The sequence below is a fragment of the Odocoileus virginianus genome, chromosome 5 (assembly GCF_023699985.2).
Source record: "Odocoileus virginianus isolate 20LAN1187 ecotype Illinois chromosome 5, Ovbor_1.2, whole genome shotgun sequence".
Taxonomy (NCBI): Eukaryota; Metazoa; Chordata; class Mammalia; order Artiodactyla; family Cervidae; genus Odocoileus; species Odocoileus virginianus.
This window is the reverse complement of record NC_069678.1, coordinates 15,818,796-15,839,469: the sequence shown is the minus strand read 5'-3', so window position 1 is coordinate 15,839,469 and position 20,674 is coordinate 15,818,796. Positions and strand designations below refer to the sequence as shown.

The following is a 20,674-nucleotide window of genomic DNA, read 5'->3' as shown; positions in this document are numbered from 1 at the left end:
CATAGTAATCCATATTTCTCAGAGATTATCTAACCCCCCAAAATCATGACCAGACATCTCTGCCTGACTTGGTTCCATTCTAAACTTCCCAGGCTAACTTTGGGATTTCACAGGCCAACTATGGTTTTAACATATGCTTAATCACTTTATTATAATAAAGTCAAGCAGACACATTAGGATAAGAAGAATCTCAAAGGTTATAATTACTCTGCATATCCATTTCTTTATTTTGTTCATTATTCTATGGTGAGCTAGTATAGTATTTCACAAAGCCTAGAAATACTTGACATGAGCATCTAAAGATATGCTAATATTTAATCCTACAAAGCAATGTTATCAACAGCATTTTCTTTCAGCTGCGGTGTGCATTGATAAAATGCTTGTGCAATTTGACTTTATTTTGATTCAAACAAATATATTGAAATTGTTGTTCATTTAACTCCTATTTTTTGATACTTGCAAATTTAGTATCTTTTAGTAGGAATTAGGACAATAAGTATATTGTAAAGCAAGTTTAGTGATCTTCTTGTATTTGCTTCTGATGATTTTCCCATCAACACATTCAGGCTCTTCTAAAGAAGCATGAGGCCTTTCTAGTGGATCTGAAGGCCTTTGGAAACAGTATGCAAGCTCTTCGGGATCAGGCAGAAGCCTGCCAGGTAAGAAAGACTTAAGTATAACAAGAACCCCATTCTCCACTGCAGAAGAAAAGAAATTGTCACCAGTTTTTACTTTACATAGTCTAGGAAGCGATTACAGTAGAGAATACTGTCTTGTGATCTTTAGGCAGGCACTGTAGCATCTTTGTAGCATCTACAGAGATTCAGTGCAAAAGAATTTCTCAATAAGTGTTATAATTTTTGTTCACTGGTATATTTGTTTCCTTTTTCCTTTTATATTTCCATTTTCCTTTCTTTTACTTCTTTTATTCACATCTCTCCTTTTTATGTTCCTTCCTTCCTTAGTTATTTTTTATACCAACACATATTAAATGTCTACCGTGTGCAAGTATGAATAAGAGAATAATTCTGACTTGAAGGAAAGTTATAGTCTGTTAAGCCATGAATTTTAACAAATAACATATGATAGATATATAAATGAGAAAAACAATCTCAAAGAAAAAAGTGTTTCATTCTCTTGATATTAGAGTGCTTGCTGGAGGATAGGAAAATCATAGCTGAGGCAAGCCAGTTTATCTGAATTAGTTTTGTAAGGGGGGTTTACTATGCAGATAAGGAGAAGATGGGTTCTTCTAGTGAATAAGCTATGAGAACAAATGCTCTGAAGCACAAAATAATCAAGTGTATTATGAGAATGGCGAGACTGCAAGGTGGAAATAAGTGTCTGGAAGACTGATGGAAGCAGGAATCAACTAAATGATATGGATGTCTCCTGAGTAGAGTGGAAAGAAAAGAGACACACTTTTCACATTCAAGAAATTCTTTCTTATGAGGGGCTTTGAATCCATACACTGCAAGTAGAAAATATATAGGCTTACTATGTCAATAAGTATTTACAGAATTTTAGTGCTGTGCCTTCCTCAAGCTCTGCACAGTGGGTGCCTACATAAAAACAGGTGGATTTATGAATTGCAAGTTATGAGGAAATAGTACTTGAAGGATACAAAATCAGAGGGATATATAAGGGAGGGGAGGTACATCTTCACATCCCATCTGAAAAAGATGTGGGTCATTACTTATGAAGGGTGATTGTACTTGTTCATTCTCTCAGAGATAAGATATTTGGGGGAAATGAAAATCAGAAAAGACTGTATCTTGGAAGGCAGGTTTCTTGCTAAAGAGAGAAACAAGATATTTGATGTAGGTTTATTTTCTCAAATATTAAAATTCTAGGGCCTCCCTGTGCTGTAGTTCATTCATCTCTAAAAAAAAAAAAAAAGAAAAGAAAAGTACACATTTCGTCAACAAAATACTTTAAGGACCTAGGAAATGGAAAAGGTGATGAGAGATGGTGGATCTTTCACTTTCTCAATTTTCTGAAACACGGATGCGTGCAGTCCTTTAATATCTGCTTAAGACTGGTGATTTAGAGCATTTAATGTTTTTGACAAATTAAATTCTTACTTGCTCACTTATTTCCCAATCTGCCTGTCCCCCGAGAAGTGCTAAGATGAAATGACATTTCTAAAGATACCATATTGCAATAGCTCTGTCACTGGCATCCAGGTAAGAGGTCGTTACCAGGAGCTCCTCTCTCCTTCGGGTGCAGGAACAGCCCACCGTGGGTACAGAAAGATCTTTCCTATGGGAGATTCGAATGTTCTTCTTCCTATTTTTGTTCAGAAACAACAGGCTGCACCTGTGGAGGTGGCTGCTCCAGAAGAGAGGGTTGTGGCCTTATATGACTTCCAGGCCCGCTATTCCAGAGAAGTCACCATGAAGAAAGATGATGTCTTAACACTGCTCAGTTCCATCAGCAAGGTGACTTTCCTTTCTACTTTTCTCCCCATCAACAAGGTGGCTCTTACAGTTGACTCTCCCAACCCTGCCAGATATGGGTATATTTTAACCAGTCAGTATTTTTCTATTGCTCTCTCTCTTAAATAACCATAATTTATTGAGTAGTATCATCCCTCCAGATATTGCATAAGATCCTCTAAATATCTTTTGAGATTACAAAATACCAATTTCACACTTAACAAAGTGAGGACTCAAGGAGCTTAAGTAACTAGCCCAAAGACTTATAAGGCATGAATGACAATTCTATAATATGTTTACAGGATTAAAACTTGTCTTTTCATCTCATCTTTGCTTGTTCCTATTCTGTGCCAGTGTTCCTAGTAATGGAAAAAAATGGCTGAGCTTAAGAGGAGCCTGATTAAGGAGAGGTCTTTTGTCAACTTGGTTTTCCTTTAGCCTTCATGACTGTGAAAATAGTAACAAAATATTGTCCAATATTTAAAATATATTTATCATAGGATCTCATGTAAACAGCAAGGTTCTAATGTACAGCACAGGGAACTATATTCAATATCCTGTGGTAAAACATAATGGAAAAATATTTTTAAAAAGAAGGTATAGACGTGTATAACTGAATCACTTCACTGTACTGCAGAGATTGGCACAGTGCTGTAAACCAACTACATTTCAACAAAAAAGTAAGAGTTCAAGTAACCCCTTTTTTAAATATATTTTAATATTTCATGAATCTCCATAAATTGAGAAGAAAAAAAAAGAGAGCTTAGGATTTTCTACTCTGAGGATAAGAAATTTTGGGGGAAAGCAAGATTGTCATTATCAGATAAGCTGTGTTCCAGTCCTCTTTCCCTTTTGCTCAGTCTTCCTCATTTCACTACATTATTCTCTGAGGATATTAACTCCAGAGTGGTTAGCATAGCAACATTCTTGAAAAGACTGTGGTCAGGGTGATACTTAAGCATGAAGTATTCTTATAGGTGAATCTCAGGCAATGCACAATTTTTAGGGGCTCTAGGAGAAGGATGGGGAGAAGTTCTTATACAATACTCTCATACATAGATGCTCCACCCAGAAGAAGCTTAGTTTAATTCTGGCCCTATAGGGTTTTATTTTTAATGAATTTTTAGTAGACAAAATCCCTTATCATGAAGAGAATGACCATTGTGTTTTGAAAACTTCATCAAAGTTAAGGATCTAACATCAAATATCAGATTCCTTGATTTCAGAGGCTTATCTCTGCAACTCCTAGAACTCCTGATTTATCTTCTTTGTAATTTACAAAGTTTATAAGCAGTTGTTTGTTTCTTCTGGTCATCAGCTTGTCCCTTTGCCTGGAGATGCAGTTATGAGGGTTAAAACTTCTAAATGTGTCTTTTAAGGAAGGAGTGGGGATTCGCTCTTCTTTTAGGACTGGTGGAAAGTAGAAACTGATGATCACCAGGGCTTTGTGCCAGCTGTCTATGTGAGGAAACTAGCCCGTGATGAATTTCCTATGCTCCCACAACGGAAGCGAGAAGAACCAGGCAACATCATCCAGCGCCAGGAGCAGATTGAGAACCAGTAAGTTCTGGAGGCTGGAGAACTGGACAGTGTTTGGCCAAACATCTCCTCCGATTGGCCAAAGACACATCTCTTGATTCTATTATTTGTTAGATTAAAGATGCTTTTCAAACTCATAGATTTTAAGAGCTAAAAGTAAACAGAGTAATTCAAACCCTTTATTTTTTAAATGAGGAAAGGGAACTCCAGAACCATTATGTAAATTGCCCAAGGTCACACATTCTGACTCCCTGCCTGGCAGTCTGTCACTCTATCAAGCTTATCAAAAGGTCTTTTGACTCCCACGTGCACTTTGTGTGTGTGTGTGTGTGTGTTACTATCTACGGCTATTTCCTATCCAGTTGCCAATAGGAATGTGAACTTTTCACTTCTATAAAACGGAAGGGGTATTGTCAGTCACACTACTGGGACACTGACATTTTGATTGTTTTTAAATAGAAAGCTTTTGTCTCTCTGCTCTCAATGCTATTTTTCTTCCATCTTTATTTCCTCCTCTTTATTGTTTTTCTTTTGATTTTTCTTCCCTTTCCTTTTTGTCCCTTTTATTCTCTCCCTTTCTTACCCGTACTCTCCTGTGTTTTCTCTCTCTTTTGCCCACATTTTCCATTCTCTTTATTTCTCCACTCAGGTACCATTCCCTCCTGCATCGGGCAGACCAGCGCAGACGTCGTCTGTTGCAACGTTACAATGAGTTTTTGCTGGCCTATGAGGCAGGAGACATGCTGGACTGGATCCGAGAGAAAAAGGCAGAAAACACCGGGGTGGAATTAGATGATGTTTGGGAGTTACAGAAAAAGTTTGATGAGTTCCAAATGGTAAGAAAGAGCTGTCTCCTCTAGACAGCTTTCTGAGGGTTTTCATCATTTCCTTTTACCTCATATCTCCTCCTAAGTAATCCCTTAATTTCATATTTGCTAAATATCCTCCCCAAAGCTAGAGAGTTCCATATGTTGAATATTTCTCTAGATATTACAAGTGGAAAGAAAATGCAGAAGAAGCTAGTTACCTTGATTTTGTAGCCTGCAGTCCCTGTTACTCCTGCATCCTATTGGAAGTACTAGTCTTCCTGAATCTTTGCAACTTGTCCTGTACTGTCCTGTGATCCTGATGCCCAGGTTGAGATAGGGTGTTGTAAGACTTGTAAGGTCTAATTATGGGGCACAAATTTGGATGGAAAGGTGGGAAGAGCAATCTGACTTTACAGCCAGACAATTTCTAATTTTCTATCTACCTAAAATCTATTCAATCTCCGTTATTCTCTCAGATCTGTTCTGTTAACTAGCAATTAGTATAAACTTCTCCCACCTTTCCTTTCTATTCCATATGATACTTTCCTTACACATGGAATTCAAAGCTGTACAAAGCTATATATATATATATATATATATATATATATATATATATATATATGCAGAAGGTAGTGGCAGTATGGAGCTAGTTATGGGAAAGGTCAAAGGAAATAGTTTCTCTATATATATAGAGAAAGAAGTAAGAGAAAGGGAAGGGTAAGCAGGGTACAACTTATAAAAGAACACTAAGAATAAGACTTCCATGAGAAAACTCATTGAAAGGCCATTGTATTGTGAAATGAACAATATTGTCACCATAGACATAGTGATCATTTCCCTACAGCTGTTTCTTACCACATATCTTAATGTAAGCAAATCATAACCCAGACAATGAAATTTTTCAGAAAGTGGAGAAATCTGTACTGGTAGCAAAAACTATTACATGGCACAGGTTAAGACCCCTCTGATAGCATAATTTAATCAGGGAGAGATTTTTAAGAAATTTAGGGAAAGAGATCTCTATATCTCATATAAATAACATTTTTAATAGCCACTGAGTATCAGGGAATTTAAAGGTCCTCTTCTTTGTGGCAGGTTGGAGGAGGGCAGTTTGTTGTTTATTACAAGTATGGTTAGTAATATGTTTTAATCTGTAGTCAAGTCAGGGCAAAGCTGATTAGGCAAGAGTGAAAGATTTTTGAGAAGGGAATTTAAACTGCCTTGGTACATTTTTCCACCTAGGATTTGAAGACAAATGAGCCTCGACTGAGGGATATCAACAAGGTGGCTGATGATCTTCAATTTGAAGAGCTTCTGACACCAGAAGGAGCTCAAATACAGCAGGTAACTGACTCCTTCTTCCTTCTCACTACCAGGCTGAGTTTTGGGAGGCTTCATCTCACTGAAAAATACTTAACTTCATATTCTGCAGATTAGCTAGAACATATGGAAGGTAATTGCAGTAGAGAGCTAGCTATAGGAAAGGTCAAAGGAAATAGTCCAGATAGTCCACCTGTGTATCCATCTTGTTGTTGTTCAGCTGCTAAGTCATATGCATTTTAATTGATTCAAAATCCTGAAATTGCCACACCTCCCCCACCCCATCACCATGAGAAATTCAGTGCTCAAATACTTGAATATAAATACTTGAATGCAGGTAAAGGAGCTATGATAATAGGAAGTGGTTAATCAAGAAATTGTACTGGATGAGATAGGCTCTGATAAAATCTAATGAAAGAAGAATATAGGTAGTAGAGATGGAGGAGAAGGCATTTGAGGCCTTATTCAAATTTGGACCTGTGGTTCCATAAAATATGTGCGGAACTAATGGAATGTCTAGTCCAGTTATCTGAGTTATCATTAACAGTGAGGATAAACCCTGCTTCCTTTTATGGTAATTGATGTGGGGTAAGAGTGAGAAAGAATGTGCAAAGGAACAATTTTCTTACTCTTCACAGAAAATAGGGCTCTAAGAAACCACCTGGTTTTGTCATTTCAGGACACAAAAAAACACTAGCTCTCATAGAAAAAGGCAATGTCTTCTAGCTACCAAGGCAACAAGTCACACTTACTCTTCAGAGGTTGTAATGTAGTCTCTGGGGCAGCCAATATCAATTGATGTGCTAAGGTTGTTGGTTCCCACCTGGAACATCAATTTGGGAAGGAATGTGATCCCTTTTTTAACTGTATTGGCATAGCTGAGGCCCAAGCTCAAACTGTCCAAGAAAGAAAGAAACCTGTGCAATTTCTAAAGGAGATAACATGACAATAATCAGGATCTAAGCCTCATCTAATCTTCAGACACCACGAAGCTGAGTTAGATCCCTAGCTAAAGTCTGTCTGCCTTTTTCAGGAATTGAATTCCCGCTGGCGGTCCTTGCAGAGGCTGGCAGAGGAACAGCGCCAGTTGCTGGGCAGTGCCCATGCTGTCCAGATGTTTCACAGGTGAGAATTTTAACCTTGAAAAGCAGCGCTGCTCTAAAGCCAACTCGAGAACCACCAATTCTAATTGCTATAGTACAACCATAGCTACTAGCTTAACCTTTCTTCCTGGAGAAAATAGGAAATCACATGTTTCAGTAGTAGGTAGATATCTCACTGTGCACGTAGACTACTTCAGACAACCAGTTTCAATTTTCTCATACCTAGGCTTGGGCCCTGGTACATAATTAGCAGTTTATATATGTTTTCATGATAGTGAATGAAAATTGAAGTTGAAACAAGAGGTTTAAGTAATGACACATCTGAACTAGAAGTAGAGAGTAGAGGGCAATAAACATCACATTGATTCTAAGTGTTGATTCAGCAATTTTTTTTTTTAAATATCTGATTGCCAAATCTCTGTCTATACTAAGAAACACACGCACCATTAAGTAAGCAAACTGACAACCAAACACCTTTACTGTGTAAAAATGTATTTTTGAATATTCAGAGAAGGGAAAACTGAAATGCACACAAGTCTTGTTATTTAGAATGGCGTAAGATTTTCCATGTTTTTCCACAGTTAAACAAGTGGCTTTGCCATCAGGCCACATGATTCAAATTTAAGGTCTGACTAAATTTGTGGCAGTGGTATAATCTTGAGAAAATACATAACCTCTTTTCTTTTTTTTTTCGCTACTTAGCCTCTTAAGGTTTAGTTTTCTCATATGTTAAATGGGACTGGCAATAGTAATTAGGCCTCAAGTAGTTGTTGTAAAGATTAAATGAGCCTAAGTTCTAGCACTTAGTTCTAACACATCCTTAAAAAAAGGATGATGATGGTGGTAGTGATGACTTCTTTGTGAGCCTAGCTAGTCTGCCTTTAGCTTGTGTTATTATGCTTAAACTTTTTACCCTCATGCACCAGAGAAGCGGATGACACAAAGGAGCAGATTGAGAAGAAGCGCCAGGCCCTCGATATGGCTGACCCTGGTTCAGACTTATTCAGCGTACAGGCCCTTCAGCGGCAGCATGAAAACTTTGAAAGAGATCTCGTACCTCTGGGGGAAAAGGTGAGATGTGCCTTCAAGCTTTTCCAATACGTTCCTCTTCACATCTACCCATATTAATGCCCTCTCCTTTGGTTTTATTATCCAGTCTCTTATTCTAGTTCTCCTTATCCCACTCCATTCTTGTCTTTAACCCTGTCCTGAAAGCTAGTCTACCAAATGGGCATGCCCAGGACAATTCACGTGGATGAAAACATTTTTGAAGTTTTTTTCAAAAGTGAAGTACAGTTGATTTACAATGTTGTGTTAATTACTGCTGTACACCAAAGTGATTCAGTTTTATAAATATGTATAAATATATATATATATACATATATATCCTTTTTTATATTCTTTTCTATTATGGTTTATCATAAGATATTGCATATAGTTCTCTGTGATATACAGTAGGACTTTGCTGTTTATCCATTCTATATGTAAAAGCTTCCATCTGTTAACCCCAACCTCCCTCTCCATTCCACCCCCAACACCCTCTCCCTTGGCAGCCACAGGTCTGTTCTCTATACTGTGATTCTGTTTCCCTTTTATAGATAGGTTCATTCGCATAATATTTCAGATTCCATATGTAAGTTATATCATATGGTATTTGTCTTTCTCTTTCTGACATACTTCCCTCAATATGATAATCTCTGGTTGCTCCAAATGGCATTATTTCATTCCTTTTTATGGCTAAATAATTGTCCATTGCATGCATGGTATATCTTCTTTATCCATTTATCTGTCAATGAACATTTAGGTTATTTTGTGTCTTGGCTATTGTAAAAAGTGCTGCTGTGAATATTGGGGTGTGTGTATCTTTTTGAATTCTAATTTTGTCTGAATATATGCCCAGGAGAGGGATTGCTGGATCTCATGGCAATTCTGTTTTTAGTTTTTTGAGGAATCTCCACACTGTTTTCTACAGTGGCAGTACCAAATAGCATTGAGGGAGAATATATTGTAAATGAGCCTCTTTGTGAGTTCCAAGTGACCAGAATGTATAGAAGTTAGTTGGAGATCAGTAGCCTAAGGTAAATAGGAGATGATCATACCTGGTATGACCAGGCCTATGCCTGAGTATGGTACAGAGTTTCCTTAGAAGGGATTGAAGAAGCTTAATCCTACTCTGGCCAAAAAATGAACTCTAAAGCTTGCCAAATACACTCTGGAATAACTCAGGGGGAGCATAGAACTTGCATTACCATAAAAAACAAAAAGAAGCACAGAAAATGTCTACATTAAAAAGATCTTCACATTAATTGACACTTGCCACCAACCGAGTCACTTAACCACCCTGTCCTATAGCCTTATTTATTTGTTTGTTTATATATTTATACAAAGGTTTATTTTTAAATGTATGATAGATTCCAAGACAACACTTCATTCTTCCTATAGGTGGCAACAGATATTATGCCAGAGAATACAAATGTATAAATAGGAATGGAATTAATGATTATCATTGCCTCAGGCACAAGGAACAGATTCCTTTTTGTAAGACTTCTTAATTCCACCTGTGGCCAGGGGGCCCTTTCCCTGAAGGCTTTCCTTTTAGCTTCTCAAATTTTTTCTGCTCCTCATGCTTCTGTTTCTGCTTGAATGTCTTATTTTCCTCTTCTTTCTCCTTGACTTGCCTTTTGGGCTGCTTCAGAGGCTTCTTCTTGCCACCTTCACAGCCCAACATGATACCTGAGGCCTCTTCCCTGGACCTTACCACCAGAAGCAGCTTTCTAATCATAAAAAGAAGCATGGTCATGTCAAGAGTGGTTACTTTGGAGAATTATTACATACATCCAAAGGGTTTCCATCATCATATAAAAAGTAGCGAGACCTCATTCATGTCTATTTGAGGAAGGAGCACCCTGAGGCTTGGAACTCTTTTGCTAGGATTCAGGTGTGACATCAAGCTGATTGTCAGTTCTTGACCCCCTAGGTGGAGGCATTGAGGGATACAGCAGATCGACTTAGTGAATCCCACCCAGATGCCACTGATGACCTGCAAAGGCAGCGGTTGGAGCTGAAGGAGGCCTGGGATGAGCTGCAGGGGCTTACACGGGATCGTAAGGAGAACCTACTGGAGTCCTTAAAATTCTACCAGTTCCTCAGCCAGGCCAGGTAAAGTTCCAGAGACAGACTCCCACCAGGTGAAATTGGCAGTTTCCATGTCTGGCCTGTAAATGGAGCTTCTAGGAGCTGCCTGGGTACAGGTGTCCTGCATTACCTGGTTTGGAGGGTAGCTCTTGGTCCAGACTGTACCTTCGGTAAGGAACAAAATTCTCAGGTTCAATATTTCAAGCCATGAAATATTGAATTTTGGAAGAATATGAGGTTATCTATGCCAGTTAAGTATGCTTTTAAGCAGTCTATACTATATAGAGAGTGCTATATCAGGAATTATAGGATATTGGCACTAATGATAAAGAATCTGCCTGTCAATGCAGGAGACAAAAGAAACATGGATTTGATCCCTGGGTCAGGAAGATTTCCTGGAGGAGAAAATTGTAACCCACTCCTGTATTCTTGCTGGGAAAATCCCATAGACAGAGGAACCTGGAGGGCTACAGTCCATGGGGTCACACAGAGTCAGACATGACTGAGCACACACATGCATAGGATATGGGGGGATATTCTACTGGGAAAGCAAAGAAGAATACAGATAAACAGGGTGGAACATAGAATAGCCCCAAACACTCATCCCAACAAATAGATGGAACTATATAAACAAAGGCATGAGAATAGGAAAGTATAGAATACCCATGACGCGGGGACAGCTGAGTTTTGTACATCACAGGGGTGAGGAGAAGTAGCAAGAGATAAACTCAGAAATGTTAAGCTCAAATCCTTTTTTAAATTTTTTTTATTGGATTTTAATTGTTTTTGACTGTTGGAGAAGTTTCACTATTTTGCTAAACAGTTTAGACATGATCATGTTTTAGCAAATACACACTTGATCAGTGGAACAGTTTGCACATTCTGCCCCATCTTATCAGTCTGCGTTTAGAATTGAGGGTTCAGGAAGTAACAGCTCGCAATGTAATATTTTTGAAGAAAAAAGGGGGCGACTTTGGCAAAAGACTACAAGTGTTCTTGCAATGCCCTCCCCAATTCAGTATCTCTGGAAAGTTATAGTGTTTCACATAGTATAAATAAATAGCATTCATACTCACTCCTCCAAAGTATATATATGCCCATATATCTCTGCTTATATAAGTTCTGCCTATACTTAAGATTCCATGTTAAATGCTGACTCTTTCCCTTTATGAAATATTATTCAACATTGCAGAAGTAATATTAGCACCCTCAGAGCAACTCTAACACCTTATTTTATCTCTTCAGTACAGTCTTTCTTTTCAGGGTTTTTGGAAAAAGTACTAATCTCTATGTTTTGCTTGCTTTTTATTTTCTTCTCTCAGTGTAAAGTGTGAAACTCCTAGAAGGCACAAATACATCTCTTTCACAATAAAACTTCGCTGTTTAAATAAGTGAATAAGTGAGTTTACAAAAGAAGAGGACTTTCTGCCCTAGAGCTACTGATTCCTATTTAGTAAACAAGAGCAAGGGTACTCTTCATGAGATGCTGAATTAGACCATCATATATAATTTTTTAACTCAATGCATTATTCTTTGACATTTACCTTCTGGGACAGATGGACTTTATCCCTCCCTTTCTAATTTATTGACTGCTAAAAGAGTGGGAAATGGCCCTGGTTTAATCAGCAGCAGAGAGTAAGTATGGTGTGTGTGTGTGTGTGTATGCGTGTGTGTGTATGTGTGTGTGTGTGTGTGTGTGTTGGGCAGAAGCATGTACTGGACTCAGTTTGGAATAAGAGTAAGAATAAACATATGCCTCATCTGAGATTCTATGCTAAGATAAATCTTTAAACCCAAAATCCACTTTAAAGGAGTAGGATATATTAAAAGTAATGGAATATGTACCAGTCCAGGATTCCAATCTGGGTTCTACTCCATATGTCTGTTTCCAGTTTTAGCACATAGGCAAATCACTTACATTCTCTACACCAACTTCCTCATCTCCAAAGTGGAAGGAAAAGAATTCCCAGAATTCTACTCAAAATTATTGCAAGAATCAAAAGAGATAGTGTGTGAAGAAAATTTCAAATGCAACAGAATGCTATTATTAAATTATATAGTGAAAACAACAAAGCTAAGATCTGTGAAGGCTATAAACCAGAAAGAAAATATAATATAGATCTGGAAATATTTTCTAGGGGAGAAAAAGTCCAAGGACAGACAGTTTTATAGCAAGTTGCAAGGTTTCCTTGATTCACTTTTAGTATGCCATTTCTCTAGGGACTTACAGAATTGGATTAGTGGCATTGGTGGCATGGTCTCATCCGAGGAGCTGGCTGAGGATTTAACTGGCACAGAGATCATGATAGAGCGACACCAGGTATGGTGACAAAAGCCTTAGCCTCTGATCACATAGCCTCACAACTTTCCTGCATTTTGCCGCTTTTGTGAGATGTCACCGGCCTCATCAGTCTCTGATCCCTTTTTCCCATAGGACCATCGTGCTGACATGGAGGCCCAGGCTCCCGCCTTCCAGGCCTTTGAAGACTTCGGTACAGATCTGACAATCAGTGGGCACCGGGACAGCCCCCAAATTGAAGAAAAGCTTCAAGCTGTTAGACTAGAGAGAGATGAGTTGGAGAGTGCTTGGGAACAACGCAAAAAGATGCTAGATCAGTGTATGGAGTTGCAGGTACTGCAAATTCCCAATCATTAAGCAGGCTTAGCTGAGTCTGTTCCTTCTATGCAGTTTCACAGAGTTAATACAGGTGCTTATTTCACTGGAATTCCATGCCAAAAGCATAAATGTATCTTCTGATTATCTGACATTGATCAGTGTGGTGTTCTTTGCTCCTTATTCTTGTTAATGAAAAGCTAAACAAAAAGGGGGTCAGTCCTAGGACATGGGGCCCTGAAATTAAGTGGTTATAATTTATTGATATTTAAATTTACTTATTGATTGAAAGTTTTATTGATTGATTTTTATTGAGAACCTACTAGGAACACAAATATTAGTAAGATAGTGTCTATTTTCTTAAAGTAGTGAAATTAGACTTGTGGGCAGATCATTCTAATATATAAAATAATTACTGATAAAATGTGTGAATGTTTTGAGATTATAGCAGAGGGAGTGATTAATGCTCTTGAGGGAAGGGAGTGGAAGTGTCACATGCTGTCCTGAAAAACAGTCCTTACCAGAGTCTTAAAGAAATAACCAGCCAGTTTTTACCAAGTGTGTGTGTGTGTGTGTGTGTGTGTGTATGTGTGTGTGTGTGTGCACGCTCAGTAGCTCAAAGTGTCCAACTCTTTTGTGACCCCATGGACTGTAGCCCATCGGGCTCCTCTGCCCATGAAATTGTCCAGGCAAGCATACTGGAGCAGGTTGCCATTTCCTACTCCAGGGGATCTTCTTGATCCAGGGATCAAACCCACATCTCTTGCATCTCCTGCATTGGCAAGTGGATTCTTTACTACTGCGCCACATGGGAAGCCCATTTACCATGTCAAGGATATGGAAAATAGTACTGCAAGAATGGAGGAAAGCTTATATGAAAACATAAACCATGTTTTCAGGGAAGAGAAAAAGGCCCAATATAGCTAAGATTTATTGTATGAATCTTTCTTGGAAGAATATTGGCATCCTTTACAGGGTCCCTATTATCAATATCATGGGAGAGATGGGAGATCATTTCCTCTGTCTGCCTGGAATGAACATACCATATACATTTAATTTTAACCCACATAGTTGTTCCGAGGGAACTGTGATCAGGCTGAGAGCTGGATGGTGGCACGTGAGAATTATCTAAGGTCGGATGATAAGGGGTCCTTAGACACTCTGGAGGCCTTGATGAAGAAACGTGACGATTTGGACAAAGCGATTACTGACCAGGTAAAAACAGCTAATACAAGAATTCTAGGAATAACTGTTAGTAATAATGACAGAAAACCTGCACATGTATGTGGTTTTATGATTTGCATGTATTTTAATTCCCATTTGCTCTTTACATAAACTCTGAGGTACGCAGGGAACATAGTGGCTTAGTCTTAGCCAAGGTGCAGAAGCTGTTTTATATGCTATCCAACATCCCATTCAATGCAGGGATCACTTTCTACAATGACCAAGGGAAGTGTCTGTTCTATAGGGAAATTGGCACCACACATGTAGTCCACCTCAGTATCACTATTGATGTTTCTCTTTTTGTTGAGTTAAAAGCCACCTCCCTATGGCATTTACCTTCCGGCTTTGTTCTTATTCCCCTTTGTGAAGCCACAAAGGATATATCTCTCCTTTTCTAGGAGGAAGTCTGAGATTGCACCAAGAGCCTACTTTCTGGGTATCTGGGCTTCTTTTCTTTCCTTTATCTAGGAAAAGAGAATCACTGAACTAGATCTTTTTGCTGAACGACTCATAGCTGAAGACCACTATGCCAAGGAAGAGATTGCTGCTCGGAACCAGCGGATACTAGAGAGGTCAGTGTTGAGCAGTTGTTTTGTGAGCTATAGGAAGATATAGGGGCTTTCTTTGTGGCTCAGCTGGTAAAAAATCTGCCCACAATGTGGGACATCTGGGTTATATCCCTGTGTTGGGAAGATACCCTGGAGAAGAGAAAGCCTACCCTCTCCAGTATTCTGGCCTGGAGAATTCCATAGACTGTATAGTCCATGGGGTTGCAAAGAGTCAGACACAACTGAGCAACATTCACTCACTCACTCAGGAAGATATAGAAAAGTGACTCTTTTGCTAGCATTGAGGATGGGGATAATACTTTGAGTTCTCATTTCTGTGCTGTGGTCTTCTAAGCTGCTTCAGTCATCTCTGACTCTTTGCAACCCTGTGGCCTATAACCCACCAGGCTCCTCTGTTCATGGGATTCTCCAGGCAAGAATACTAGAGTGGGTTGCCATGCCCTCCTTTAGGGAATCTTCCTGACCCAGGGATCGAACTCGCATCTCTTACATCTCCTGCATTGGTAGGCAGGCTCTTGACCACTAGTGCCACTTGGGAAGCCCATATATAACATATAAGTGTATAAATAATGAGAATGAGAAGATAAAGTGCAGATAAGCAAATAGGCAGATTCACGGATTTGGCATCAAGCTTGGTGGAAAGATAGAGGGCAGAGAATAATCTAGTCCCTACTTTCAGATGGAAGATTCTCAAAAAACAGCTGACTGATGAGCGAATGAAACTTGGAGACTATGCTGACCTAAAGCAATTCTACCGTGACCTCAAGGACCAAGAAGAATGGATCAGTGAGATGTTGCCTATAGCCTGTGATGAATCCTACAAAGATCCCACCAATATTCAGGTAAGTTCAAAATAAGAATCTTGGAAAACTTCAACATACTTAGACTGCTGAATGAATGGTCACCTCCTAATGTGGAAAACTTCCTTACTGTTCAGACTGCTGTCCCTGCCTTCAGGGATTTCTGAAGAAATGGAGGGAGTTCTTCCCAAGAATTAGTTAAGAATTAATTAAGAATCCTTAATTTTTCCTTTTAAACAGAATTTATCTCATCTTACTTTCTAAATTAGATGGTAATTTAGGTTCTGCTTTCCCTTCAGAGAAAATATCTGAAGCACAAGTCCTTTGAAGATGAGGTCAATAGCCGAGCTGAGCAGGTGGAAGGAGTCGTCAACTTGGGGAACACTCTGGTTAAACGGAGGGCATGCGATGGTAATGAAGAGTCTGTGAAGGTGGGTTCTGCTTACGATGGGCTTTGGGCTATCAAGGCATAGAAGAGAAATCTTTTATACCCTTTCAGTGTTTCCATGTGTAGGAATATAGAATATATTTTATTAATGGTCTTCCCTTTGTTTTTTTTTCACAAAAGAAGAGGAAAATATGTTGTTTTGGGATTCCCCTGGAGAGGGGATAGGCTACCCACTCCAGTATTCTGGCTTGGTGAATTCCATGGACTGTATAGTCCATGGGGTCACAAAGAGTCAGACAAGACTGAGAGACTTGAACTTTCAGACCTTATCACTGCTGTCATACTCAGCATCTTCACCTCCAAGACAGCTTTAGACTTAATTCCTATGTGTTATCATGCTTGCTTATATTTTCTGTCCTTACCACCAAGAGTTTTGACATTTAGGCAATCAGCTTCTGTAATCAGTCCAGAATTCTTTCTTCAAAATTTCTGCAAACACCTACTATTGCTTCCCCAAGTTTAAACCAGCATAAACAATTATGATTTAAAATACATGACCTTCAAGCACTGGAAGATTTTGGCTGGACCTGAACTCCAGAGCCTCCCTACATTATTCTTTCAAATTGTCACAGGACCCTAAATACCATAATGACCCCTCAATTCAGGAGAGGGCTATGATCAAATAGGGCTTCCCTGGTGGATCAGATGATAAAGAATCTGCCAGCAATGCGGGATACCTGGGTTCAATCCCTGGGGTTGGGAAGATCCCCTGGAGGAGGGCATGGCAATCCATTTCCAGTATTGTTGCCTGGGAAACCCCATGGACAGAGGAGCCTGATGGGCTAAAGTTCATGGGGCCTGCAAAGAGTCAGACGTGACTGAGTGACTAACACGCACAGGATCAAGTAGAAGAGTTGGAGAAAAACTGGGACTACTTGCTTAAGAGAACAATTGACAAAGGACAGAAGCTCGATGAAGCTAGTCGTCAGCAGAGGTTCAACACCAGCGTCCGGGACTTTGAGCTCTGGCTCTCAGAGGTATTTGTACCTGGAAATGGTGTGGGCATGGGAGCTTAATAAATTCTTGTCAAATAAATAGACTTTTACGTGAACAACTTCCTTGACTTTTCTTGGAAGAAGTTTGGGGACATAGTTGCAAATCTTGTTCTCCTTAAAGACAGTTTTCATCTGGCAGCTGTATTGTCTACCTTTCCATTTCCAGGCAGAGACACTGCTGACCATGAAGGATCAGGCCAGAGATCTGGCTTCAGCAGGAAACTTGCTCAAGAAGCATCAGCTACTGGAGACAGAGATGTTGGCCAGACAGGTAAGTAGTATTCGAATTGCACTCCTCTGGCCAGAACGGAAATGTTGGTGACTTTTCACTTTCCTGTCCCAGGAGGCTGTTTGAGAACAGCTTTGCAAAGCTGGGCTTAGTGTCCTCAACCAGCAGTCATTATGATCAGGTCAAGTCCATGGACTCCAGAGCTCCTAACCTTATTATCATTAAATCATAGATTCTAAGATTCTAATAAAATGTGAAAGTTAAAATGCTAGTCTCTCAGTCATGTCTGGCTCTATATGACCCCATGGACTGTAGCCTACCAGGCTCCTCTCTCCATGGTATTCTCCAGGCAAGAATACTGGAGTCAGATTTCAAGAAGTAGATCCTAAAAATGGTCTTGTTTACCTTTTAATGATCCATGCATATAAACTCACTCTCTTCCAAAGCTGAAATATTTGATCTGGTGTTTTAAAGAAAATAAAAGTTTATTTTTCAGAACTACTAAAAAGAAATCAGATGGAAACATGTGCAAGGCAGTTGAACTATATGTACATTGTGAAAGTTCTATGGAGCATTTCAGTTGTATCCTAATGTCAAGCAGAGATGTGTCCTGTGAGCTATGATAAACATTCAGAGAGGTGTTAGTTTCACATTGATGGATTTTATACATCAGTTTTATTTGGTAACACAGACACACAAAGAACACGATGTCAAAGGTTTTCTTAATTTCAGGACTTGATGATATTCTCTTGGACATCACTAGGCGGCAGACTTGGAATGCAAATAGACATAGATGAGGCTGGCTGGGTTCTGAATGTGACTAGCCTGAGAATGTTGCCAAAAGAGAATCTTCTCAAATATTTCAGTCACACAGTCTGTGTCATATTCAGCACTGTAAAAAGATAGCTTGTTTGGAGACACAGTGCTTGCTCACCAAGGTCTTATTTTTCACATGGGGAGAGGAAGAAAACCCAAGGGAAAACATCAGAAGGCCAAATACGTAGTTCCAGTAAAGCAGCCATGCTATCTATAATGTCCGTATTCTTGCCCTTATCCAAACTGAGTTAAAACAACATAAGGTCAAATTCATGCTCTTCAAAGATGAATCTATTTTCCCCAGTCTTTGAACTTGAACTAGCAGTGCTTAAAGGTCTACTCAATACCTATACCACACTAATCATTGAGGACACTTGGGCTTTCTAGGATGCACTCCGGGACCTGAACACATTGGCTGAAGATCTGATCTGCAGTGGGACTTTCAATACTGACCAGATTGTGGAGAAAACGGATAACGTCAACAAGCGCTTCCTAAATGTCAAGGATTTGGCGGCTGAGCACCATGAGAATCTGAAAGAGGCGTATGCCTTGTTCCAGTTCTTCCAGGACCTAGATGAAGAAGAGTTGTGGATAAAGTATGTACTGATGGCTCACATTGCGTGGATAGCCCAAGAAAATAGATAATCCACCAAACATGTTCTTATTTGATGCTGAAATGAAATAAGTCAAATGAACATTGGTATTATTTTTATCAATTTTTTCCACTATGTGTACATAGAAGGAGATAGGCACAGAGGGAGTGAGGAGAAGTTCACACACATTCTGGGAAGAAAATTATGAAGCTGTATATGTGTATTTTTGGGACTTCTCATAGCTCAAATGGTAAAGAATCTGCCTGCAATGCAGGAAGCCAGGGTTTACTCCCTGCGTTGGGAAGATCTTCTGGAGAAGGAAATGGCAACCCACTCCAGTATTCTTGCCTGGAGAATTCCATGGACAGAGGAGGCTGGCAGGCTACAGTCCAATGGGATTGCAAAGAGTAGGACACGACTGAGTGACTAACATGCATATGTTTGTTTTCAGATAGTTCATATGTGTTAAGTCCTCTGTCCATGAGATTCTCCAGACAAGAATGCTGGAGTTGCTATTTCCTTTTGCAGGGGATCTTCCTGACCTAGGGATTGAACCATGTCTCTTCTGTCTCCTGCACAGGCAGGAGGGTTCTTTACCACTATGGCCCCCTGGGAAACCAGATAGGAATGTAATGTGGAATGTGGAATGCCCACTCTGAATTAGATAGCTGAGCACTGACAGCTTACTGGACTGGTCACTATTGTCATTCTTTCTGTGTCTTGTGTATCTAATATGTGACTGAACTTGACACTGGCAGAGAATTTACAGTACCTGCGCTTTGTGCTCAGTTGTGACACATGCTTTATGGCCCCGTGGACTGTAGCCCGCCAGGCTCCTCTGCCCTTGGCGATTCTCCAGGCATGAATACTGGACTGGGTTGCTATGCCCTCCTCCAGGGGATCTTCCCAACCCAGGGATCAAACCCAGGTCTCCTGCATTGCAGGCAGATTCTTTACCATCTGAGCCACCAGGGAAGCCCAAGAATACTGGAGTGGATAGTCTATCCCTTCTCCAGGGGAACTTCCCAACCTAGGGATTGAACTGAGGTCTTGGCATTGAAGGCAGATTTTTCACTGGCTGAGCCACCAGAGAAGCCTACATAGCACTTGCTATGGTATTATCGCTGATTCTTCAGTTCAGTTCAGTTCAGTCACTCAGTCTTGTCTGACTCTTTGCAACCCCATGGGCCACAGCAAGAAAGGCCTCCCTATCCATCACCAACTCCCAGAATTGATTCAAACTCATGTTCACTGAGTTGGCAATGCCATCCAACCATCTCATCCTCTGTTGGTCCCTTCTCCTCCTGCCTTTAATCTTTCCCAGCATCAGGGTCTTTTCCCAAATGAGTCTGCTCTTCGTATCAGGTGGCCAAACTATTGGAGTTTCAGCTTCAACATCAGTCCTTCCAATGAATGTTCAGGATTGATTTCCTTTAGGATGGACTGGTTGCATCATTTTGCAGTCCAAGGGACTCTTAAGAGTCTTCTCCAACACCACAGTTCAAAAGCATCAATTATTTAGCGCTCAGCTTTCTTTTTCTTTTCTTTTCTTCACATCCATACTAGACTACTGGAAAAACCATAGCCTTGACAAGATGGACCTTTGTTGGCAAAGCAATGTCTCTGCTTTTTAATATGCTGTCTAGGTTGGTCATAACTTTCCTTCCAAGAAGTAAGCATCTTTTAATTTAATGGCTGCAATCACCATCTCCAGTGATTTTGGAGCCCCAAAAAATAAAGTCTGCCACTGATTCCCCATCTAATTGCCATGAAGTGATGGGACCAGATGTCATAGTTTTCTGAATGTTGAGCTTTAAGCCAACTTTTTTCCACTCTCCTCTTTCACTTTCGTCAAGAGGCTCTATAGTTCTTCTTCACTTTCTGCTATAAGGGTGGTGTCTTCTGCATATCTGAGGTTATTGATACTCCTCCTGGCAATCTTGACTCCAGCTTGTGCTTCTTCCAGCCCAGTGTTTCTCATGATGTACTCTGCATAGAAGTTAAATAAGCAGGGTGACAATATACAGCCTTGACATACTCAT

The 20,674-nt window shown here is 39.8% G+C and overlaps 1 protein-coding gene across 1 annotated transcript in view; it reads left to right on the top strand.

Moving 5' to 3' along the window:
• Positions 1-20,674, top strand: part of SPTA1 (spectrin alpha, erythrocytic 1) — a 67,573-nt gene that overhangs the window by 27,652 nt on the left and 19,247 nt on the right. The window contains exons 19-35 of the mRNA XM_070467591.1: positions 567-659; positions 2,304-2,441; positions 3,847-3,998; positions 4,627-4,813; positions 6,029-6,130; positions 7,140-7,231; positions 8,136-8,280; positions 10,187-10,368; positions 12,565-12,664; positions 12,779-12,976; positions 14,030-14,173; positions 14,651-14,754; positions 15,431-15,593; positions 15,851-15,982; positions 16,839-16,976; positions 17,161-17,265; positions 18,427-18,635. Of these exons, the coding sequence (XP_070323692.1) occupies positions 567-659; positions 2,304-2,441; positions 3,847-3,998; positions 4,627-4,813; positions 6,029-6,130; positions 7,140-7,231; positions 8,136-8,280; positions 10,187-10,368; positions 12,565-12,664; positions 12,779-12,976; positions 14,030-14,173; positions 14,651-14,754; positions 15,431-15,593; positions 15,851-15,982; positions 16,839-16,976; positions 17,161-17,265; positions 18,427-18,635 (2,384 nt within the window). The remainder of the gene's footprint in view (positions 1-566; positions 660-2,303; positions 2,442-3,846; positions 3,999-4,626; positions 4,814-6,028; positions 6,131-7,139; positions 7,232-8,135; positions 8,281-10,186; positions 10,369-12,564; positions 12,665-12,778; positions 12,977-14,029; positions 14,174-14,650; positions 14,755-15,430; positions 15,594-15,850; positions 15,983-16,838; positions 16,977-17,160; positions 17,266-18,426; positions 18,636-20,674) is intronic.